General features: G+C 32.5%; 3 protein-coding genes across 3 annotated transcripts in view; 1 reads left to right on the top strand and 2 right to left on the bottom strand.

Moving 5' to 3' along the window:
• Positions 1-4,207: 4,207 nt before the first annotated feature.
• Positions 4,208-7,399, bottom strand: LOC21410571 (dihydrofolate reductase). The gene is made up of 6 exons (XM_010113011.2): positions 7,230-7,399; positions 6,266-6,358; positions 5,690-5,788; positions 5,258-5,299; positions 4,916-5,147; positions 4,208-4,608 (listed from the first exon to the last, which is right to left on the bottom strand). The coding sequence occupies exons 1-6, from the start codon at positions 7,350-7,352 to the stop codon at positions 4,409-4,411; spliced, it is 789 nt and encodes a 262-aa protein (XP_010111313.1). The 5' UTR covers positions 7,353-7,399; the 3' UTR covers positions 4,208-4,408.
• Positions 7,400-17,675: 10,276 nt separating this feature from the next.
• Positions 17,676-21,566, top strand: LOC21410570 (ubiquitin-conjugating enzyme E2 22). The gene is made up of 7 exons (XM_024175418.1): positions 17,676-17,751; positions 19,095-19,228; positions 19,515-19,659; positions 19,744-19,821; positions 20,065-20,177; positions 20,275-20,378; positions 20,918-21,566. The coding sequence occupies exons 2-7, from the start codon at positions 19,226-19,228 to the stop codon at positions 21,285-21,287; spliced, it is 813 nt and encodes a 270-aa protein (XP_024031186.1). The 5' UTR covers positions 17,676-17,751; positions 19,095-19,225; the 3' UTR covers positions 21,288-21,566.
• Positions 21,567-21,784: 218 nt separating this feature from the next.
• The window catches only part of LOC21410569 (ABSCISIC ACID-INSENSITIVE 5-like protein 2), a 5,243-nt gene continuing 973 nt past the window's right edge, over positions 21,785-26,054 (bottom strand). Inside the window, exons 2-4 of the mRNA XM_024175403.1 lie at positions 24,958-25,871; positions 24,803-24,874; positions 21,785-22,274 (exon numbers count right to left, since the gene is read on the bottom strand). Of these exons, the coding sequence (XP_024031171.1) occupies positions 22,194-22,274; positions 24,803-24,874; positions 24,958-25,809 (1,005 nt within the window). The 5' untranslated portion in view covers positions 25,810-25,871 and the 3' untranslated portion in view covers positions 21,785-22,193. The remainder of the gene's footprint in view (positions 22,275-24,802; positions 24,875-24,957; positions 25,872-26,054) is intronic.

Here is a 26,054-nt window from a genome sequence, read left to right as displayed (position 1 = left end):
TTATTCAAGGCCTTGTGGTTTGGACCACCAAGCGGTTAGGGTCAGGGGAGCTGGGTGGTGTATGGCATTTGGGTTCGGGTTTGACTTCTTTTGGAATCTATATTGGAGATTTTTTATTTTTTATTTTAGAAATCCTAGAAAATAAGCCTACATTTTAAATTTATAAAAATAAATGACTAATTTAACAATGTATAAAAATTAATAGACTGTTTTTGACTCGTTTGACATTATTAGAGGTTGTTTTTAACTTTTTTTTTTAAAAAAGTTACTGCATGTTAAAGTGTTTAGTAAATCTTATTTTTGTCTAGTTATTTCTAAAAATTATTGTGAAATAGTAGAATTTGAGAAGCATGTCAGGGGTTCCTTTTACACAGCAACTCTTACTGCTATTGTCTAAATTTATAAAAATAACCTTAATAATAAAACTTATTTCTCAATCTACTTATTTTACTTTTTCCATATTAAATTAAAAAACGTATATTTTTAAAATAGTTGTTCACTAAATTTTTATTCCAATATTTTTATTAATTATCAAAATGTTTAAAATAACAACAATAAATAAAAAAATTAGTAGATGAATAATTTTTCCCCATCAAGAAAAATAATTTGTTTTTAAGAAATATTTTAATTAATAAATTAAAATTATATCTTTTATATTTTGAATATTTACCATAAAAATAGAAATAAAACTATCTATATTTATGTGCTAAAGTATGCCTACTTACGTCATTATACATCTCCATAGTAATTTCATACACAATTTATCAAACACCTAAATTTTTACTTCTAATATTCATCGCACTTTTGTAAAAATATGTACTAAACACATGTATGTTTATGGTCACAATAACTTATTATTAACAACAGAGTAACAATAAATTTTTTTAACAACAGAGCAATGCTAAACTGACGTGAATGTTTTAAATTTTTAATTTTTTTAATTTTTTATTACTAACATCACTGGAGCAACAAAAATCTTCCCCAGCCATGATGCCAATAGCTTAGTTTGGTACTATGGAAATTATGAAAATTTTATTAATTGTATTATGTTGATTCTCGTACAATCTAAAAGTTAAAATTATCTTTAGACTATTTCTGATTTTGGTTATAGATTCTTAAAAAAATTTTAAAAAGTACTTTTGAGTAGATCTATCAAACACTAAAATCAACTTCTGCTATAAGCAGAAACTGATTTTGAGAGAGAAAAGTAATACCAAACTAAGCCAATAACTCCTTTTGTGTGAAATTAGAACCGGTGCAATTCTGACACGATTACCAAAAATATGTTCTGCCCTCAATTCAATCTCATGCGTCCACTTGATCTCAGCGGTTGAAAATAAAAGGACGTTTTGATTCGATATATATATATACATATATAAAAATTCGATTCCATCCAGCCGGCTGGATGGTTTAGCCTATATGAGGCAAAGAGTTAGCAGGCTAATGAATTATTATTGATACTATAATGATAGGTCTAATTAATTGTTATTGAATTATTTATTTATTTTTTATGTGGACAACCTGATATAGCAAGTTGGGATGGTTATATGACTTGGCATAGTTGTAATAATTTATTTTTCGTATCATCTTATTAAAGAGACGTTTGGTTCATAGATTAAAATCATGTGATTAGAACCATTTTTGATTCATGTGTATTTTTTGTGAGAGAAAATACTGTAGCGAACCATAAATCATGATTTGAATCCTCTAATTAAACATCCCCTAAATCAAAATGGCAACGTTTTTGTGATGAGAAACGTAACAATTGTTTGAATCCGGTGTAATTTTGTGTGCTGCAATGGTTCAATTACAACATAACTTTATCATTTTTTTTTTCAAACCAGTAAAATGCACTCTACCCACGCTCAAAAATTAGATTTACATATTATTAACAAACTCAAAATTTTACATATACTATTAGGCCAATCAGTACACAATCTTTTACAGTCAACGACCCCTTAACAATTCAAATCAAAACACCCACAAAAAACTTTTAAAATTTTGTCGCAAAATACTATAAATTTTTAAAATTTTGTCACAAAATACTTTTAAAATTTCAATTTATAATGTCCGTTCCCCATACTTTAGAAGTCTTGCCAAATTTCCTCTTATGTTAAAGCTTTAACGGAATTAAGGGCATTTTAGTCAATTTAATCTAATTGTTTGAGTAAAAAAACTCAAAACAAAGAAAACGAAAAGATTTTCAGTAAAAAATAACTTATAGGCTATAGCAAAAGCTAAACCAGGGGAAAAAAAAAAGAGAAAAAATCTCAACCATCACCGTTTTTGTGCGCCAGAGGCGGTGAGTCGCCGAAAGGGATCTCGACGGCGTTTGGGGTTGCGTGGGGTATGAGTCGCCGAAAGGGATCTCGACGGCGTTTGGGGTTGCGTGGGGTAGATGGGCTTGCGGGGGTTGTCGGTCTGATTGCGAAAGCCAAATCTCCGGTGAGCAAACCGATGGCATCTTCTCCTTTAGCGGCGCTGTGGTTCGGCTCTCCAAATGCGACAGGGTCCACGACCTGATCAAGCAAAGATTCGTCCCGAGTTTGGGTCCTAGTCCTACGATTGGAGGGAAGAAGCTTGGCGATCGGAGCTTTGGGTTCTCTTTTGAATCTGTTCTCTTTGGGCTCGTCTTAGGAATCTGCAGGTTGTTTCTTCACAAATCCAATCCATGGATGATATTTTGGTCATGTGTTTCTTCGTTTATGCAATAATGGGACATGGAGATTTAAATCAGCAATAACTTTTTTCTCTTTGATGCAAATCAAAGCACTATCAAACAAGCAAAGAAGATGAAAAATGGAAAGCACCCATGGCTTCATGAATAAATTTGGGAAGTATCGAACATGGCTTCCCTAGTCTTTTTCTTATTTAATCTCTTTTTTTCTTGTCATTTTCTTAATATGGACGATAATGAAAATAATTCTTAAACTAAGTGTGCAATTGTAATTGCACTTTCAACTCGACAACTCTTATTGCAGGTGATGCCACGTGTCATTTTTGTTAAAATTTTAAAACAGGAGAAAATTTGTAAAATTTTTATGTTGCAAATTAAGGTTTAGAAGCATTTTATTATAAGGTTTATAGTTTAGGAGACATCCATGTAATATGTCAAAAAAAAAAAAAAAAAAAACTCAAAATTAAGAAACAAAAAACCACTCAGTGCTTCCAAACACATGGTTTGTGTTGCATTCACCAGCAAGTATTGATTGTTGTTTGCATAAAAAAAAAAAATATATATATATATATATATAAAAGTTTTGATATTAGGTTTCATTTATTTACCGATTTGAGTTTTTAATTTTAATTTTATTACAGTAAAAAGCTCTCATAAAAAATTACATTTAATTTTTTTACTACAGTTAAAAGTTCTCACATAAAATTACTTTTCAACTTGAATTAAAAATTCAAATTTGTAAAATAAACGAGATTAAATGTAATAATAATAGTAAAAAAAATATTGTGATAGGTCGGATATTCGTATGAATTTTGTGTTTTAAAAGTATGACCAATTTAGAAGACATAAGTTGTTCCTTGGTATTATGGTTTTGCACCATTCAAGACCTTAATACTTGACACCTGTCGTCAGTGTAAAATGACGAATGGATCATTATGACGGATCATTAACATTAATCAAAGTAATTAAGCAAATGAATACTAATTGGTGAGTTACATTTGCATGCTTGTCTTTGGATATTTATTTATGTAGGGTCATCAATGGCATGACGGATACCACCAATTAAAATTGTACCGAAACAATGCAATGTAGTGAATAAGGAAAAAGAAATAATTGAGGCGTGAAATAAATAAAATAATTAAGAGAATTGATATAGATACCAGAAAGAAATTAGTAATTAAGCATATTAAATAGACAATATAAATGCTATGAGGACCGCAATGCATTTAATTTTTACATAATAGCATCTGGTTTATTACTAAACGTATATTTAATCTGTAGATAATAATGATGAAATATTGAGGCGTTATAACACCTTTATTTATTTATTTGAGGAGTTATACGTTTCAAAACAGAACACTTTACTCTAAAATGGCTGCTGAAAATTGAACATGTTTGGCCTTTTCCCTTTACATAATCATATGATGTTAAATATTAAACTAACATCTTTTTTTTTTTTTTTTTTTTTTTTTTTTTATCAAATTGAGATTTAAACTAAGCTTCATGCTTCTAACATGAGCCAAAAGAAAAAACCACAAGCTCTGATAAGGCAATCTGCATTAACGAAAAACAGAAAAAAGTATAAATAACAGTAATAGTAGTCTATTCAATCTCGATTAATTAATCAGCCACTCTTCATTCATTATTGTGCTTAGTCTTCCTCCACTTCTCTCTTATTTATCTTCTTCACAACTGGGACTTTTGTCCTTAATTTTTCAATGTTTGCTTTGCTCAAAGCAAACCATCTTCTTTTGGTTCACCATTTTCCATTTCATGATTGTTATTTGGCACTTTTGAATACTTCGTTTGTTCCCCATCTTCTTTTGGTTCACCGTTTTCCTTTTCATGATTGTCAGCTATAGTAGTACCATTGTTCTTGCAATGGAGGATTTCTTCAGTCCAGCGTCTTAACTGCTTAACGGCTTCATCATCTGTTTATAAGCCCAATAAATCAGTACAGCCAGGGCATAAATGATTCAAACATACATATGTACGCACATATACGTTCTTTGTGAAGGATCGGTCATATACCGTACCATATATAAGTAAGGGTATAACGTGACATTTTATTCCCTATACCAATGACTTTAAAATAAGAAAAACGCTAAATTTTGCGATAAGTAAATTCCTCATGGTTACACCTTGCAAAATCATTTTTGTACACAAAATGTTATGTTACGTATTAATCACAATCCGGGCAGAGAGAGAGAGAGAGAGAGAGAGAGAGAGAGTGTGTACCTAATCTTGGGACAGTATGGCCCTGTGGGTGCCTTATAATTAGAGGATTGTCAAAGGAAGTGGCAAGCTCCTGAGAGGGAAGTTTCAACCAATCCTTGGCTCCAATTAAGTGGATTGATTTTACCTTTATGGGGTCTTTGTAGGCAACATCACATATTGCTGGGGTTCTGAACTTTGATCCAGATATTGACACAAAGAATTTCAATGGTGGGTGCTCCTTCAACACCTTTCCCTGTATTTCCAACATCATTTATCTCTCATACATACAAATATACATGTTTGTGTGTATTTCTATAAGCAATACTTAAAGAAATAGGAAAGAAAGACCAAAGACTAACTCACTTGCGCTTGGTAACCCAGCAAAAGCGCTGCTAGTGTTGCACCCTGTTTAAAAAAATAGATGATTAAACCATTGATCATGCACTGATCATAGACAGACTAATTGGGCAGTATTTTTTCTAGACTCAAACTTGTATGTTTTTATACAACAATGCTATGACACAGTGGTGTCGTTGAACACCGCCCACTAATAAAAAGTGGGCAACGGAGCAACAAAAAAAAAGACGCGCCCTACATTTCTATTAATTATGGATGCCTTAGAATCATTTTTAGTGTAGTGCAGTTGACAAGCTACTCAAATGAGTGCACAAAGGAGAATTCAATTTCCAAAAAGAAGAAAAGAAAAAAAATTGTTAGGAAAAAAAGATACGGCATTATATCGTTTAGATATGGCATTACTCTGTTTTTAGCACAAAAGGAATGCATAAATAATACCTGAGAGAAGCCAAGCAAACCGTCATAAGGACCATTGCTTGTGATGTAGTCACATAAATAAGATACGCATTCATCCAAGTTCATGTACTCAGTGAAGTCCTGCAGGTTGTACATAATAAGATTGAGATATTTTTGAAAAAAAAAAATGTAGGAATGAAAGTAAAAATAGATGATCAAGGACTGAGAAGATAAAAAGGAGACATGGTCCCATTATTTTTTTATCCATCCAAAAAGTATACAATTTTTTTTTTTTAGGAAAAAAAGTAGACAAATTTTTTAGAGACAACCTGTTATTGTTATTATTATTATTATTTGCTAAGAGACAACTTGTTACTATTTACATGAAGACTTTTACCCTTTTGGATTCATTTCAGACAGCTAAAGTAGTCTTAATTAACTAACAAAATAAATAATTTTTTAAATCATCTTTCCCTTCTTATGATACCTAATCAGTTAAAAGAAAAGACAACTTTCTTCCTTTACATTTTTTTTTTCTTGCTAAACGTTGTGAGTATCTAAAGCCTAAGGTTAAACAAAATTGATAATTTTTCAAACAAGAGGTCGGGAAAGTGTTACCTTGGCGAATTGGAACCACTCAAAGTAAGGTGGTGGAAAGATTCCTTCTATATCAGATTTTCCTTGGGCAGGGAATATACCATCTGGAAAGTCCTGCAAGTGGTGTTACCCAAATCATGATTAAAACAATTGGATTCGCATATTGTTAGGTTAAATCGAGTTGGGTACGTTTGGTTGGAGGATTCAAACCATGTGATTCGAATCATTTTTTATTTACGTGAATTTTTTGTGAGAGAAAATACTGTAGCGAATCATGAATCATGATTCGAATCAGGGAACGAATCCCTCTACCAAACAGAGATGTTAGTCCCAACACACATCATATGGTTTTTAAGTTAATGTGCAGACCTTTCTTTCATGTTATGCTTAATCCTCATTAAACTGCATTGGGTTTCTATTGATTGGTCGGTAATTTCTCCCATGGCCTGAGGAAATAGTAATTTTCTATGAGTCTTTGCATTGTAGGGTTCGGTAGTGCACTTTTTATTTTTTTTAGTCTTTGAATTTGGTTAAAGTCGTATCAAAATAAAAAGTATATAAAATAAATAGTTTTTTATACGACCTCGTTTATTTTATCGATTTGAGTTTTATTACAATAAAAAATTCTAAAATATAATCACATTTCAACCCAAATTAAAAACTCGAATCAACGAAACAAAAATTTCTATTTTCTAAAGACTAGTGCTTGTGCAGTATTTTTCCCAGCGCTACTATACACACGTGATCTTTGTCTCAAGAAAAATGCTGATTTGCCCGACGGGCGTTTGGACATTTAGCATTGCTATTGCCTCAATCCTAAAGTGAAAATCTTTATCACCAAACAGTTTGTGGATGAAATCGCCAAGAAAGTACCCAAAATTGATAATAACAAAAAAATACATCGAAAATTCACTAGGCTGTTTATGTGTATGTAAATATCAGAATCAATTAATACTGGTTTCTGCAGTATAAAGACACAACATACCAATTGAAAGTGAGCAAAGATTGAAGGATCCCATTTGCTTATTTGCTTTTGCAGGAAACTCCCACTTGTTCTGAAGCCATGGAGACAAAGTATCTTCATCTTCTTCTCATTTTGGTTCTCCATATTTTTGGACCTTTTTTCTAAATTAGAGAGCAAAACGAAGACGTGGGTCTTTTTGTACCGAACAATTTGTACCTACCTACTGCAATAAGTTTTCAGCAAAAACCTACAAGTCAAATTCCCAGACTAGCCTTCTAGCGACGAAAGGCCACTAACTACCCGTCGTTGGTTTAGTAGTTTGGTTGGTTGGTGATGCACGTGCACATCTTTTTGGTGTTCTCTGCTGCAAAGAGTCAAAAGACAGTTTATTTATTTATTTATTTTTATATCTAAACTAAATTGTCTTGCTAATTAGCAAAGGATTTTCCATCCAAAAAAAAAAAAAAGCGCCCGGGGGGGCTCAAATGAAGTCTCTCTTGAGCCATGCATTTTATACTCCAAAATCTAATTTGAGAGTTATTATTTTATGCCCTATATTTTTATTATATGGTGTGATTTTAATGTCTATTTCAGTATTTATTTATCGGTGAATATTACTGTTTTACCCGTTGAATATTGATCCAACAGTTAGAATGAATTAGAAAGTTGACGAAAAAATTCATGACGGTTAATGAGCATTAAAATTGAAAATCTTGTTAAATGTAAAATATTTTTAGATGCGTAACGTCTTATTTACTTGTTGATGTGACATTTTAAATACTTTTTTATTTAAATAAATTATAAATTAAATACTTCAAATGAAGTCTCTCTTGAGCCATACATTTTATACTCCAAAATCTAATTTGAGAGTTATTATTTTATGCCATATATTTTTTATTATATGGTGTGGTTCTAATGACTACTCCAGTATTTATTCATCAGTGAATATTATTATTTTACCCGTTAAATATTGATCCGACAGTTAGAATGAATTAGAAAGTTGATGAAAAAATTCATGACAATTAATGTGCATTAAAATTGAATATCTTGTTAAATGTAAAATATTTTTAGATGCGTAACGTCTTATTTACTTGTTGATGTGACATTTTAAATACTTTTTTATTTAAATAAATTATAAATTAAATACTTCAAATGAAGTCTCTCTTGAGCCATACATTTTATACTCCAAAATCTAATTTGAGAGTTATTATTTTATGCCCTATATTTTTTATTATATGGTGTGGTTCTAATGACTACTCCAGTATTTATTCATCGATGAATATTATTATTTTACCCGTTAAATATTGATCTGACAGTTAGAATGAATTAGAAAGTTGATGAAAAAATTCATGACAATTAATGTGCATTAAAATTGAATATCTTGTTAAATGTAAAATATTTTTAGATGCGTAACGTCTTATGGTGTGGTTTTAAATACTTTTTTATTTAAATAAATTCTAAATTAAAAATGGGATAAGGAGGGACATAGCATAATTAGTAAAGTGATTATTACATTATAACATATTTTTTTAAAAATAGTAAATTATAGCATAATTTGATATTTTAATTTTAAATATTACTAAAAACTCAAAAATACTCCTAAACATCCTTTTCCACCTCACTTCTCCCCCCAAAACATCTATTTTTTTTTAAATATAGTAAATTATAGCATATTTTTTAAAATAGGTAGATTATAGTCAAGTCTACTATGCCCGAGACCGGTAGTCGTGCCGGCGACCAGATACCATTTTCTGGCAACCTGTGACCGTTTTTCAGTGACTGTTTTCCGGTGACCGTTAACACTGTATTTATGATAAAAACTGTATTTACCATTTAATACCGTATTTACTAGTAAATATCATATTTACCTGAAAAGTCTACCACCGACTCCAGTGACCATTTAACGTTGTATTTACAAGTAAATATCGTATTTACAAATAAATACCGTATTTATTAGTAAATACCATATTTATCAGTAAATACGATATTTACCAGTAAATATCGTATTTACTAGTAAATATTGTATTTATCAGTAAATACCGTATTTACCAGTAAATATCATATTTATCTGAAAATTCGACCACTGACCCCAGCGACCGTTTAATACTGTATTTACCGGTAAATACGGTATTTACTGGTAAATACTGTATTTACTATATTTATCTGAAAATCTGATAATCGGCTCTAACAATTGGTAAATATCGTATTTACCATATTTGTATTGACCAGATTCAAAAAATTATATAAATTAATTAATATTACAGATTGATCACAAAAAATCCCCAAATCTGTGCAAGAAAAAAATCCTAACCCTAATCCCCAAATCAGAGTGTTAGCTCATTACAGTTCATGTGGTGTAGATTAGTCATCTTGATGATTAGGCTTAGTAAAAGGTTGAATGAGCACAAGATTTTGAAGTCCCATGACATGTGATGATATGGTTTAGGAAGTTATATTTTAAGTTTTACGAATAAGTGGTAAAAGATTTTGTAGTTGTATCATGTTTTGAAGACTTATTAATGAGTTTTGTAGTTTTTCTTAAGAGTTTTATCATGAAATTTTTAAGTATATATTTCGCTGCCTATGATTTTTGTCGATTTATTTTCAGGCAGCCCGAATTTTCAGTCCGTCCAAGAAGAAATTCCAGTCGGGTCGGGCAGCCCGAATTTTCAGGCAGTTCAGGTTCAGTAATCGGACAAAAATTTAGACTTTTCGGTGGTCGCGGGCGACCCGTCTAAAGTTTCAGCACTATGCGTAATACATTCATTTAATATCTCAGCATATTAATTGTGCGGATAACACCGTTTCATTCTAAATGAGAATGACATGTATTAGTAATGTTTTAATTAAAGATTCTGATTTTTAATTAAATTCATTACAAACATCATTTTGATTATTATCCTTAAATATTATTATCTCGCATATAACAGTTATATACAATGTTTAAGATCACATAAATAATCACAGAATTTTCACTAATATTCTTAAAATATTCATTAATATATATGTATAAAAGATAATGAATAGACTCTTTTATTAAATAAATAATAAATATCCTATTATATGTCATGCTTCTACGACACCATTTTCAACAATCAGTCGATGAAAAATTATGAAAAATGCATTAAGGAATATTAAGAATTTAGTAGTGAAGTCAGAATTCAAGTTTGATAGCCTGAAGTATTAGAACCCGTTTGGTTCATGGATTAGAACTATTTTCGATTTATGTGTATTTTTTGGGAGAGAAAATACTGTAGCGAACCATGAACCATGATTCGAATCAGAGAACAAATCCTCCAACCAAACGGGCTCTTAATTTTAAGAAAAAAGGGTATTTTAGAAATAACTAATTATAGACCAAGATGATTTGATAGAAAATGTATTGTCCTCAAATGTAAGTCAAGAAATATGATGAGAAAATCAGAAGTCGAAAAAGATGAGTATAAAGGAGAAACTCATTAGGTCTATCAGATAAACCTATTTCACTTAAGAATATATATATATATATATATATATATAGGAATTGTCTTCAGTCCGGTATCCGGACTGGAGTGGCACTTGTTTATTTCTCTATAAAACATGTATATTTCTTCTTTAAAATGTGTATATTTACTCTTAAAACATGTACATTTCCTTTAATGGTAAAATATACAATATATACATGTTTTAAGAGAAAATATATAAATTTTAAAAAAGAAATATACATATTTTAAAGAAAAAAATACACAGTTCGGTGCCAGACTGGAGACTTTACATATATATATATATAGGTAAGGTCTCCAGTCAGACACTTTTTCAAGTGTCTGATTAGAACGGCAGGTGTATATTTCTACATAAATCATGTATATTTACATGTAAATTGTGTATATTTACATGTAATTCGTGTATATTTAACATGAAATACAATAAATCAACCAATATACATATTTTTATGCTATGTGTTCACTAATTGCTATAAAAAAATACATGTTTTGAGGATTAATATACATTGTCGTTTTTTATAATTTAACATACACGACTTTACATGTAAATATATACGATTTACATGTAAATATACATAATTTATACAGAATTATACAACTACCATTCTAATATGACACTTTTCAAAATAGAGACAATTTATATATATAGCTACTTCAAAAGCTTTTAGCTCAGCGAAGAATAAAAAAAAGAATGAAAGATTGACGATAAGAAAGACAAGGGAGTAGGTACAAATAGTTAAACAATATTATTTAAATATCTTATTTTAATAAAAAGTTACTATTTAAAAATAAAATTTTATCATACATAGGAATTGCGTAGTAACTTAGAATTTTCCTATAAATAAGCTCTTAAATTTTAGTTTTTTCTTACCCCAGAATTTCAGATTGAAAATTATTTCTCCTCTCTCTCAAATACTTCTTGGTGGTTCCAACTCTAGAATTCAAAGGTCGAAATTCTACTAATAAGGTACGAGTTCTAATCTCACTACTATTTATGTTATATAGTTTATTTTACTACGATACCGCTAAGGTAAATAATTCATTATAAGTCATTATAATGCCCTATTATCGTATACATGAATAGTATTCTAAATAGTGCTCGTATGTGAATAGTGTAAGGGTGAATAGTAATCATTTATGTGTATTTGCATCGTAACGTGGTCTGTAGTGTAGTTGTGTGGATGTGTACTGTGTAAGTAGGTTCTGTCTAAAAAGACTGGATTTTAAGTGGGACCGTCGTGACCCCTCTAGCTTTTCCTGGGAACTTACTTAGACAAGTAATTCTGTTTAAGGAGGCTGTTTGGCCTTGTTCTTTGTTAACATGACTAAGGCGAAATGTGCAATCTTTCCTAGGAATTAACCCAATCAGCACCATTCTCAAATTACTAGGGCGGTTCCATACGTATACGTATGCTTGAATAGTAGAGTTCGTACTCATGAATAGTAATGTACATTAGAAGTTTATAAACTCTGGACCAAGGACTTAATGACCAGAAAGAGACTAGACTTAAAGAATAATATGACGGAAAATATTTATGGATAGTAATGATGAAATAACAGTACCATATGTTTAGTTATTATATCAAATACTATGTTACTAATATAGTATTATTAATATTGTTAGGAATGCATTTTCCTACAGGCAGCCGAAATAAGGTAAGTAAAGCTCTCACTTACAACAAAAGTTATATTTTGAAAGTCATTTTCATATTTGCTATGTTTGATTATAACTTTTAATTTATTCAAAGGAATATCAAGTATCTTCATATTTGTTATGTTTAAAGCATTGCACTCATTTTATGTAAGAGAAAATTTAAAGTTTATTAATAAGACATCAGGAGATACTGACCTAAGTAATTATTCAGAGATATTTCAAGACTATGTGCCTTCATAAGAGTGCAGAGCTCAATAAAAGTTATTAAGCCAACAGTTGGCAATAAAAGATGTTAAAGTGTCGCAAGCAGTATTCACCAAAGCCCTAAGAGAAGAAAAATGAAGTAAATCATGACCATAAATGAGTTTTTAACTTTTATATGGGATAACGACTTTACTTACTGAGTGTTAGCTCATCAATTTAATTATACTTATGTTGTAGGTAAAGGAAAAAGAACATTGAATTAAACTGGAGGATGAACAAGGTGTGAAGTTGATGTGTTAGTACATATAGAACATACATACAGAGAGAGAGTTTTCAAAGGTTCTATAATTTATTTTTAAAAATAACGAGCATTTATTTATGAGTCCATAATATGAATTTTATGAAATATATTATGTAACAAAAAGTTAAAATTTGTACGGATTTTTATGTAATATGTATTTAGTAGTGTTGTGTAAAATTTTAATTATCCTTATAATAGTTATGTTTTAAAAGGAGGATGTTACAATTATTATCCTTAAATATCATTCTCTTATATTTAACGCTTATATATAATATTTAAGATTACATAAATAATCATAAAATTTTTTATGATATTCTTAAAATATTCAATAATACATGCACGTAAAATAATAAAAAATCTCTTTTATTAAATAAATAATAAATATCATATTACATCAAAAGTTTTTAGGACACTATTCTTACCATCTTAACGATTAGGCTTCATAAAAGGTTGATTGAGTACAAGTTCTTGAAGTCCCATGATATGTGATGATATGGTTTAGAGAGTTATATTTTACATTTTACGAATAAGTGGTAAAAACTATTATAGTTGTATCATGCTTTGAAGAATTATTATTGAGTTTTGTAGGGCGCGTTTGGAACTTATTCTAAAATGATTTTATTTTTTGTATGAAAATGAAAATGAAAACGTTTTCAATCTCAGACAGAAATCATTTTTAAAAATGCATTTAGTAATTTTATCAAGAGATTATTTTCAGTGTAAAAAATCTATTAATGTCTCTCTTTCTCTCTCCCTGCTGGAGAGGAGAAAAGAAAATAAAAAATGAAAAAATGACTAAAAGTCGTTTTTCATTTATCTCTCATTTTATATTAAACTAAAAAATCATTTTCATTTCCGTTTTTTATCTTTATTACGCCAAATATTATTTTACATTAAACTAAAAAATCATTTTCATTTCCGTTTTTTTAAGAGTTTTATCATGAAAATTTGAAGTACATGTTGCTGCCTATGATTTTTGTCGATTAATTTTTTATTAAATTGAGAAAACTGTACAAGAAGTAGCCCTTTCTAGTTTGGCTTGATATGAATAGTTTGATTAACAACCTACTAGCTTAAGAGGGGTTGTAGAAGGCAACTCTCAAGGAAGTGAGTCAAGCTCCTCTCCATGACTAGCAACTAGTCGGAGGACTCGAACGATTGCGATCAACCTTCCTTCACGTCCTTCTCCGTCTATGGCTTGACAAAGAAGGTCATGGCTGGGCTCTATAAAAATGGTGACAAGGAATGTCGCGGTGGCCGCAAGTATCAGAAATGGAGGAAGAATAAGAGAGGAGGGGCTACAAGGGTTTTAATATGTTAGATGTATGGTTTAGATTAAAAGAACAAAACATAAATGGTTGAGATTAGTTTAAATTTTTGGGTAATTAGCAAATTTATTGAGTACGTGACAATTTAATTTTCACAAAATAATCTCCAACGTCTTTAAAATAGTGCAATTAAGTACTTTTTGTTAAAGTCTGTTAAGTTTCATATCGTTTATTTTACTGATTTGAATTTAGAATTTGAGTTTTGTTACAGTAAAAAACTCTCAGAAACAGTCACATCTAATTTTTTTACTACAGTAAAAAATTTCACATAAAATTACATTTCAATTCGAATTAAAAACTTAAATCATTGAACTAAACGGACCTGAAATGTCTCAAGTGCAAAACATGTGATCTAATATAAAAGGGCATTTTAGTAAAATAATAATAATTTATGATATAATAGAAATTAAAATTAAAAAACTCCTGAAATGGGGAAAAAAAAAAGAAAACAATCAGATGAAAAATCACAAATCACTTTGTTCAATTGTTTTCTTTTTGGAGGCTTTGTCTCTTGGGATTTTTCCCCCCTTGTTGCGTTCTTGTTGCAGCCAATGCAGTCCTCTCTATCTTCTTTTATTCCTTTAATGAATTTCTTTTCTACCCAAAGGAAAAAAAAATCAGAATGAAAAGACCCAGATCTACGACATGAAAGACAGTTCATGGTGGTATCCTGCGGCGATCTGAAGCGGCAGCGGCGAAACGAGTCGTGAAGTCGCGGATCTAGGTGCTAGCTAAGAAGCCGATTTGGGTTGCTTCGTGAGAAGGGCGACAGAAGCCGATCTGGGTTGCTTCGTGAGAAGAGGCAACTGAGGATCCCTGATCTGCTTTGTGCGAAGGGATGGTAGAACGAGGGCTGGGCGGCAGAGAATCCGCGACGATCTCAGCAATAGGGTACGCCCAGATCTTGGCGGCTACGAGCAAGAGAGAGGTGCGAGGCTAAGGGGTGATTTTTTTTTTTAGAAGATCCGTGTTTCTTAGAACATCGATTTTTTCAGAAGATTCAAAACAACGTTTGAATGTGGAAGATGTTTTCTCATTTTCCTTAATCATTCTGCAATTCGATGGATTAATTACTAGAACATAGCACTACTGTGTTTGAGTATGAATGATTAGGGTTTTCATTTTTGGGTCTGAAAGTTTGAGGAAGTAAAGACAATTTTATTTGGGGTTTTTTTGTTTAATTTTGTTTAATTTTTTTTTATAACATTCTCAAATAAAGCAGAGTAATTCGTTGGTTTCAGCGTAAAAACAGGTCGCGTGGGGTCACATGGTTTTTTTCATAATTAATTTGACGGAATTGTTTTGCTAAAATTAAAAAAATGATGAATTAAATTGTCACCTACTCAATAATTAATTACTATTTGTGTCAATTATTCTAAATTTTTTATTAATAATTTTATTTTATAATTAGGGAATTTAAAATGTTGGTTTGGCCTTTTTAGAACTCTGCATGGGACTGATACATGTCTATTTCTGTCCATCTCATAGGAAACGTTAGCTAAAATGTTTAATTGTAATAAATTTATAAGTTAAAATTAGAAGTTTGACAGATAATTTGCTAAACATGAGAAGTGGATGGGATAAATGTGTTAAAAACCCAAAAGATTTTGTATTTGAACAAGAAAATAAAGAAATAAATTCCATAAAAAAATAAACAAATAAAATGAGGAATATGTTCTTCTGGACCCAAACATCGGCAGGTTCATAGCTGGCACCGCTAACGGCTAATTGGGAAGACGACCTTCCAACGGTCACCACTCACCCCGCTCCCTCAACGCATCTCAACTCAACTCCTCAATTCGTCGGCCAACATTTCAAATCTGGATTTCCTTTTTCTCTTTCTTCCTTTTTAATTATTTTTATCTTTATTATTATTATTATTATTATTGTTATTATTATTATTATTTTATTTCATTTGTATTGCTACATAGTTACAAGCGCCATTCCTCTCGCACGAGGAAGCTACGCGCACTGACTTACGTGAAAGCGAGAAACACATATTCAGAATTATTTTTGATATATATGTATTTTTTTTGAGAAAAAATACTCTAACAAATCACGAATTATAATTCGAATTATAACACATTCTCATACCGTTGTGGATGTTTAGTTCACAAATTTAGAATCATGATTCATAATTATTTTCGGTTTACATGTCTTTTGTGAGAGAAAATACTATAACAAGCTAACGAATTATAATTCAAATTATGATACGAATCATCATATTAAACACCTGAACGCATACTGAGTCACTTTTGACATCTTACTCCTTAACAAATAATAAGTAAATCTAAAAGCATTCAAATATTTAGACGTTTGTCCACAAAATTCCTTTTAAAAAAATGGTGTTCTCTGGAAGTTCCTTCAATTCTTATCTAACAACTTTCTAATCATAATCTTTGAGCCGTATTATATCATTCACACATTGTATTCTGCCTAAATAATTTTTCTTTTCTTTTTTTTAAGCAAATGGCATATATAGTTCATAAAATTTTGACTATATATAAGCCCCAAAGGCAATAATCTAAGCTCAGAATTTCACTATCATTTTTCTCTATAAATTTTAGGATTGTAAATATATATGTGAAGATATATTATAAAGTGAAGTTCTCTTTTTCATCAATTTTACACTTCATTTAGTCAAAATATGAGTCATTTAATATGACCAAAGAAAAATTTACATTTCTGATCATTGAAAGCAAAGAAAATGTACATTTAGATATAAGCCCCTAAATTTTTTGGAAATATAAGACCCTTAAATTTCACAATATCTATGTATGAATATATAAAAAGAAAAGCCCATTGGGGCCCATTCGGTTCGCTAATTCGAGTTTTTAATTTGAGTTGAGATGTGATGTTGTGCGAGGACTTTTTACTGTAACAAAAAAAAGTTAAATGTGACTGTTTCTGAGAGCTTTTTACTGTAACAAAACTCGAATTAGTGAAAAGAACATGGTCAAATAGTAGAAAATAGGCCAATATGAAAAACTTAAGAAAGTATATAGGCCAATTTTTAGTTATAAAAATTAATAGGTCATAACTTGTCAAGTTATGGTTCATAACTAGATAAGTTATTAACAAACTTCTCAAGTTATAGTTTATAGCTAGACAAGTTATAGACAATTATAGATAATAACTTATCAATTTATGGTTCATAATCAGACAAGTTATAGACAAAAATAATAATTTAATCTATTTATTAACTTATATAAACTATTAGCTTATTAATTTTAATTCATCTCAAGTCTTGACATATTTTCCTCTTTCTCCCTTTATATATTCAAGAGCCGTAAAAAGATCAGCGCGTAGCTACGCGCTGTTATAGTGCGTTTGGAAGACACAATCCAATGACTATAGATGCTGTAAGCCAACACGTCGTTCCAGTTCTAATATTTTATTTTTATTCAAAACTGGTTTATTTTTAATTATTAATAAAATAAAAAATAAATTAACACTCTCTCTCTCCTCAAAATCAACCATTCAATTATTTCAAGTGGAGATCGGTTCCTCACAAAACTCTTACTCGTCTCTCTCTCTCTCTCTCTCTCTCTCTCACAGATGGGAATCGGATAAGGTGAATTTTTCTCATCTGGGTTTTGCTTCTTTTGTTTCTTCGCATTGCATTGTCAATTATTTGGACGATTTTGAATTTTTGGTGGCTGTGCAAGATCCGGTTTCTCCTTTTTGCTGCTTCTGAAGTTAGAAACTTTTTTCGTTCTTTGATTGTGATAAAGATGACTAAAGACATGTATGTGTTTCTTGATGAATTGGGAATGTGGGATTCTTTGGGCGATTAGGGGTTTTCTTTTTGTTTTTTCCAACTTTGATCTGTAATGGGTATTTCTCTTTTTAAGGTACTTTTCTTGTTTTTGAGGATTTAGGTTTTTTTTTTTTTTTTTTTTTCTTTTTGGGAAGATTTATATGTATAAGCTTTGATTTCTTTCTCTAGGCTCTTTTTTCTCATGGGAGAGAGAAAGCGGTTCTTCTAATGAAACAAAAAAGGAGTGAGTAATTTTGTTAATGTTGGTTTGTTAGGGCTTAAGTTTTTCTTTCCGAACTTGAAAAGCTGGAACATGTTGTAGCTGCATCGTTTATACCCTTTTCTACTCTTATTTTCACTTTTTTGACCACGTTGTGTTCCGTTTGTTTCTCTCTCTCTATCTCTCTCTCTCCCTTTTTTGTTTCTGGTTTTTGCCTACTTAGTTGTATCCCTCACTTTAGCGATTTGGTATTATTATTTCCGTCTCAATTTGTGTCTATTGTGAGTATATTTATCTCTGAACTTATTTGTGATACTTATACACTAGATATCTGTGTCTGTGTTTTCCCATAAAAATCAAGGTTCCAAGTTCTTTAGATATCTATGATGTTTTCTTGTCTTCTAAAATGAAAATGAAGCAAAGTAATTAAGCTCTAGAACGTGATGGAATCTAGATATTATTTGGCCTTCAACCCAGATTGTAGTTCTAGGTGTCAAACATAGAACAAACAATGAATTGTGTTCCATTTCAAGATATTTGATTCTGATGCGTGATAACCTTGCTGCATTGTTTTGTTTTGTTTTGTTTTTGTTCGTTCTTGCTTTATGTTTAGTACCGTCTTCCGTTGTTACTTAACTTTCTAATCTTCTTATCCAGCTAAAAGTTGTTGATTTTCCAATCTAGTTGCCACCTTCCCCCTTAACTTTTCTAGAAACTTTACGTATCTCACATGGTATGTTATTGAGTTTCTAAAATGTTCAACCATGAATCAAATACTTCTAGATGAAAACTTGTGCTGGCACTTATAGTTGTTTATCTTACTCGCTTTTGCTTATTTGTTTCTATTTTTATTTTTTATTTTTATTTTCCTTTCTGAGAGAATAATGGAACTGAAGCTTTACTTGTTGGTTTGTAATATAGTTGTCAATCTGTGTAGGTCAATCTGGTGACAGCGAGTTTTCTTGCCTTTGTTCAACCAAGTCCACATTGTTGGCTCGTGTATTGCTTAATAACTGATTCTCTTCCAGTAACTGGTGTTTGCATAACGATTCCATTATTTTCACGGTTATGGTAAAATTCTCTATCTCGTTCAGCCCAATTTTTTCTTGTTGTAAAACACTAAAACTATCACTGTTCAAGGATATCGAGGTTCAAGCTATGAGAAATGGTGCTTGCAAGTTTAATTTCAATTTATATCAGTTCTTCCTTTAATAATGCACTGGCCTTTTGGTTCTTTGAAATATGTTCAAATGTTGTGGGTAAAGGGATACTGGGTTTAGTTGTACGCGGTGGTATTAAGAACGCTCTTACCAAGGTGACTTTTTCTGCTACTTAGAAAGATTTTGTTTCTTCTTAGGCAACTAATGAGAATCTCCCGCCAAATGTAATTAAGCAACTTGCAAAGGAATTGAAAAATCTTGATGAATCCCCTCCGGAGGGCATTAAAGTTGGGATGAATGATGATGACTTTTCAATTATATTTGCTGATATTGAAGGCCCAGGCATGTGTTGCTGTCTTAAAACTTTCAACTTTTTTTTAAAGGATTGTTAAGATTGTTTTGACACTAATATTCTTGAACTTGCAGCTGGGACTCCATACGAAAATGGTGTTTTCCGAATGAAGTTGTTATTATCTTGTGATTTTCCACATTCTCCTCCGAAAGGTATATAACACCTGTTATTTAAATGGGCGTCAGTGATGAATAGGAGATGGGCGCAAAGCTGAGTTTAGTTAATGCTATGTTTTTTTAATACTGTAGTAGCTTATAGTATGGATATAAGAGATGTTTTGGTTATTATAGGGTGCCTAGATTGGTAGATGCTTCTGGATTTGTTCTTTGTTCATACTTTAATTCCCGGCAAGTATTCATTTTTTAGCATTCTTGTCATGTTTCATATTTTTGTAGGTTACTTTCTTACTAAAATATTCCATCCAAATATCGCAAATAACGGTGAGATTTGTGTCAACACACTAAAGAAAGATTGGAATCCAAGTCTTGGATTACGACACGTTCTTATTGTGAGTTATTTTGTCTCAGTATTTTCAGCTACTTTTATAAGACGTTTAATTATATGTATATAAATTCTAATATCTGACTTGAGTTTTGTGACAACAGGTAGTTAGATGTTTGTTGATTGAGCCTTTTCCAGAATCAGCCCTGAATGAACAGGCTGGGAAAATGTTACTAGAAAATTATGAGGAGTATGCCAGACATGCCAGGCAAGTAAATTATGCGCACTCTAATCTTCACTAGAGCGCATTGAATATGAAAATACAGTCAGAGATTGAGTCTTTGAATGGATGTTGCTTCGTGCAGCCATCACTTTTTTTTTTTCGGCACAACTTGGGGGGTGGGGAAATTCGAACACGCATTGAATATGAAAATACAGTCAGAGATTGAGTCTTTGAATGGATGTTGCTTCGTGCAGCCATCACTTTTTTTTTTCGGGCACTACTTGGGGGGTGGGGAAATTCGAACACGCAACACAACTTACGTGTGGAGCCCTTAAATGGGTACATTTTTGTAAGCATGTGACTATGTTCTTTGATAAAATATCCTATCTGAGTTTAGATAGGATTTCTGCCTGCCATGGGGTTTACTTAGCTTTATCCATAATTATCTTACATTAGGTATTAGGTCGGGTAGATATTAGGAAAGAAGTTTGACTGTCAATAAGATATAATTTAATAGATTTATAGTTATAAGACATTATCATGAAACACTTGACTCAGTCCAAGTTTAAACCTTTTATGTGCAGGCTTTACACCGGAATCCATGCTAAGCCAAAACCCAAGTTCAAAACAGGAGCCATTTCCGAGTCCACAATGGCTCTGAATGTTGATCAGACAAATGCCTCTGCACTTAATGCGGATCAAAAGAGCACAGCACCAAGTGCCACACTACAATTGCAGTCCCCGCTGGCCCCTTCTACGACAGCTGCCAGAGGAAATGGTGCAGAGCAGCCCGCTGCTGCGCCTCCCGCGGAGACAGGAGTTGGTGGGTCTACTGCTGCTGATGCAGCAGCTGCATCAGTTACTGTGAAGAAAAAGGAAGGTGGATTGTCGAAAGCACAGGCGGCTGAAAAGAAGAAAATAGATGCAAGAAAGAAAAGTTTAAAGAGATTATAAGTTATTGTCCCCCCTTATTTGGAATGGTTTAAAATCTTGTTGTCGATCCATGTTTGTGGCTCTAATTTGTTGTTCATTGAGAGTGGGGAAGATAACTATATGCTGTGCTGTAAGGTATTTGTATTTGGGAAAAATGGTGGATCAAAAAATTTACCAGCTTCCTCTCACATCCTCGTTTGAGTTGAAACATTTTTTGCGCTTTCTAAAGTGACTAGCAAACTCATTAATGGTAAAAATTAAATGCTGCCCTCTAGGCCAATCCATAATTCTTATTGTTTACTCTTTTTTTTTTCCTGACCATTATAAGGAGTGTTCTGAGGAGTGACGAGAGTAATGGTCCTGAAAGGACCAGACGATTATTGACAAAAACTGTAATAGGTGGAAGTTGAGTGATTAGTTGTAATGTTATTAATTATGGTGGTAGAGTTTTCTTTCCATTGCTCATCTTTCCCTTGCCCTTGAAATAATAATGAAAAAAAAAAAAAAAAAAGTAAGACTTGTCACTCAACGTGACGAATTTTTCACCTCTTGACATTCTCAAATTTTTTTTTTTTTGGACGACTGTTGTATGCCCGTAAAAATCAGCCCCCAAATAACACAAAATCCTATTGGTTGTGAGCCAGAGACTAATGAGATCAGACAGCAAGAACATAATATCAACACAGCTCCGTTAAAAAAAAAAGGAAAAAAAAAAAAAGAAAAGTTCCAAATGCAGTCCTCACCACTCGCAACCACAAAACCCTCTCCTAACCCTTTCCACAAATTTGGAAAAAAAAAAAAGAAAGAAAAAAAGGAAAATCCTCTTCAATAAAGGAGAGACTTCCAAACTAGTTCAGCCAGTTAATATTAGATGACATAACCACCACAATACACTGAGAGTTACAGTAATACATGGGAAAACGCTTGTCAGAATGGGGCCGAGCTTGTTCTTCGAAGCTGGTTCTTTGGCTCCGGAGGCGGTGCAGTTGGCAACATCTTCTCCATCTCCTGTACGACAAGGAAAATTTTATTTAAAGAGTAAATAAAATTAATAGATGACAGAACAAATTAATATATGCAATCTGTAAGTAACAGTAGGAAAAAATAAATAAATAAAACCAACAACAACAGCAACCTTGGAAGCATTTGGAAAAGTTCAAATATGGGTAATATTATTTAGATAGTCTTGTTGCCAGATATCTTTCATAAAAGCATTATGAGTTTGGTAAAATCATGCATGATAAAAGCAAAGGATCAACGGCGCATTTGGAATTAGCCTTTGTAAAGAGCAGTCCTAACCCCACAACTCACATGATGGTGGTCTCACCTACCCACCTTCCCACCATCATCCCCCTTTCCTTTGGTAAATTTACTCACTACATTGCCTAAAGTCAAATTGTAAAGTCCTCCGGATCTTTTTCGAAAGATTAGTAACCATAATGTTTTCCAACATATTTGTATGACCTAGATAGGCAAAAATATTAAATCCATCACATTAACGTTTCTCCTAAAATACAAGACTAATCAAGTCATCGTCAGAGACATGACTAAGAAATTAGTTATTATCTTAATGAGCAAAATGTCATAAACAATTCCGAAGTTATGATCTTAAAAAGTTTTAACTCAGGTGTGAACCTTCAAACTAACATCTGCTATCTCAAAAAAGATGTTATGCTTAGATTTGACTAAACAATAAATTGGAATGAGTTACCACAACCAGGTAGGTAAGAAACAATCACAACCATTAACCTCAACTAAAAGATTTCAAAATCTGTAGGTCTCTGATAGGTTCTGATATTGATATTAATCAGCAAAATGAAAGAGGAAATACAATTAAGAAGATAGATGTTGGACTTTCGATAGATCCAACCCTCTCCCACAAGATAATGGCCTACCTCCCTACGTAACAAATTGTTCCTTTATTTTAACAGAAAACTACAGATCCCTACTACCTCATACTTTTCCCAAAATAACCCCTCCCTTCCACTAACAGAACAGCAGCACTCACTTCAGGTGCCTCGCACCGTCGCACGCCTAGCATAGGTAAAACGAATTGGGGGCTTATCGGTCTCAAGTAAGGTAATAGGAGAAGGGGGCAAAATCACATGAGTTCCCCACAGCGTAAGCCCAAATTGACACTAGGAAGAAAGACAAATCATCATCAGCACTGACAAATGTAACAAGGTAGCACATGCAAGTCTAACATCTCAGTACGTTTCGAGATGCAAATGAATACAAATATGCTCCTCCACCTCACCTATTAAAACGATCAAGAAGGATTTTCTAGAGCTCCAATGTAACATGATGGGCATGCAAGGATAGATTTATAACCCTTTAGATTTTACTTTTTCTCACTTAAATTAAAAAGATGCATTTTGCGGTTCTATGTGCTCTGTGCTCTCATTAAATGCCATATTTGGCAACCATGCCAAGGCAATATCTCTTAAGTCTTTGTAAAGTCTTATATTTCAAGTGCCGCATATTGATATTTGGTCAATATTGCCTACGCGTTGAAGACATTGACATAAAGTCTTCAAATTTACTTAAGTTACAATGCATATCGAATCTTGACAATATCACACTTGACAACTACCATTATTTCCACGAGGACAATTCAACTTTTCCCCTAGTTTCTACATCAGCAGCCATGTATATTACATATTTCATATTGATGATATTTTGGTGACTTCTCAAAATTTGATCCTTCATTCTTGGCAGAGGATATTAGCAAGAGTCCAATTCAGCAAAATGAAAGAAACAAAAAGCAGAAAGTAAAAATAAAAAAATAAAGAAGGAAAATCGTGAATTCACTTCATAACTGGATTTTGTTTTCTCGAGATCTTGAAAGCTAACAAAAATAGAAAACCGATCGACCACATTGCAAAACCCAGTGAAGTTATTAAAGGCTTAAGATCCAGAAGTATGAAAATCATGGTCTAGCAAGTTAAGCAACAAATGAAAGCAAAGGATCAACAGTTAGAGTACTCAGTCCAGCAGTTAACAGAATTGGAAAGAACTAATTCCTCAAATGGGATCATTATTGCTATCTTTGAGCTTTAGATTGACATCTTATGTGGTAAGGAAATTAATAGTGACATTATCACCTCGTGATTGCGCTAAGCATTGTTGCCAACGTTCAGAGAATCTGGAACTATTGGCATCAAAACAGTCACTTAAGATGGTGTTACGGAAGAAGCAGGCAGCAATATAAAAACATTATGCGGAAATATAAAAACCAACATCATTCCAGATGTCAAGATAAATCAATAAAATAAACCATTGGAACCCTCAACCCTTATTTACAAGAAGAAGCATCACACATCAACTTGGTTCAAATTCCCAATTCAGAATCAGAAGTTAACATCTTGTTTCATTTGCAAAGCATTTTAACTTCAATATTCAAGATATGACAAATTGGATGGCAATAGATCAAGAAATAGACTAAGATAGAATGAAGATAGGGCTATGATGCAGCATAGTCACAAACAACTTCAAGAAAAACATATAGAAACTAAAATAAGAAAAGCAGAACCAACCTGCTGTCTTCGGAGCCTTTCATTTTCCTCTTCTAGACGTGAGACCTTATTTTCCAGTTCATGTGTATATGCCTGCCCAACAACTTAAATGAATCTAAAAATGCCACAAACAAAACAAATTAAGCAAAACGCATGAGTGGAAATCGTAATGTCACCTGTCTCCTTGCCCGCGACCGGGCAGCTGATTCCCTATTCTTAATCATTCTCTTTTGCCTCCTCTCTACAGTTTTCTCAACCACATCTTCAGGAGCAACTCTTTTCCGCCCAGGCGTCTGGGTATCTGATAAAGTACCCATCAAAGATGACGGGGACATTATCATTTGGTTTTCATATGCTGCTTCCAAGATGGCATTACCACTATCCAGATGTGGCTGCTGAGCCACATGGCCAGGCATAAAAACTGCCATTGTGTTCAGTTGATGCTGACGTTGCTGTGGCTGCTGCATTGAAGGGATTGGGTATTGCATCCATTGAATATGTTGTGAAACATCATGTTGCGCTGGAGCAATTGTATCAACGCCTAAACCAGGAGCAACACCACCCTTCTGGGCCGATGGGGATTTGGCAACCACTCCTGCTTTCACTAAGAAATCCTCTAGGGTCATCTCGCCAAGAGTAGGATGCCGTTCCTGAGCTGTCGTCCTTTCTTGGCTGCCATTCTTTTTCTGTTGAATATCCTTCCAAACCTCATCAACAGTCTTTTTGCTAAGATCAGTAAACAAGGTTAGGCTCCCTTGCCGAGGCAGGGATGAGGCAGAGGTGCCCTGGCCTGCCTGAGCACCTGAACTATCTACAACCGTTCCGGTGCCCTGACTAGCTTCTGCGGTCCATACGCTCTTCAGAAGTTCGTCGAGATTCATGCTGCCAAGTGGTTTCCCCAAATCACCAAGCTGGTTCTGGACCTCATCGAGAGTGAGACTGTACAAGGAGCCTTGCCGAGTCAAAGACTCCTGCAACTTGGGCTCTTGGACAGCACCACCTTGAGACCCCATTGTCTGAGTTCTCATTCACCAGCCTATGAACCTTATTTATTGTACCCAAACCATTCCAGAATCAATCTCTCAATAACCTGTAACCAAGAATAAGAATTTTCCAACTTTCAATATCAACCAACTCTTTTTCTTGTTTTATTTTTTAATAAATAGTAACATCAACCCACTGTTACTAGTGACAGGAAAATGCCCAAAAATGACATCTTAAACTACAGCAAAGAACCCTTCAAAAAAAAAAAAAAAAAAAAAAAAAAGGAAAG

This window comes from Morus notabilis, unplaced genomic scaffold, assembly GCF_000414095.1.
Source record: "Morus notabilis unplaced genomic scaffold, ASM41409v2 Scaffold78, whole genome shotgun sequence".
Taxonomy (NCBI): Eukaryota; Viridiplantae; Streptophyta; class Magnoliopsida; order Rosales; family Moraceae; genus Morus; species Morus notabilis.
The sequence above is the reverse complement of the archived record's forward strand: the minus strand, read 5'-3'. Positions and strand labels throughout refer to the sequence as shown.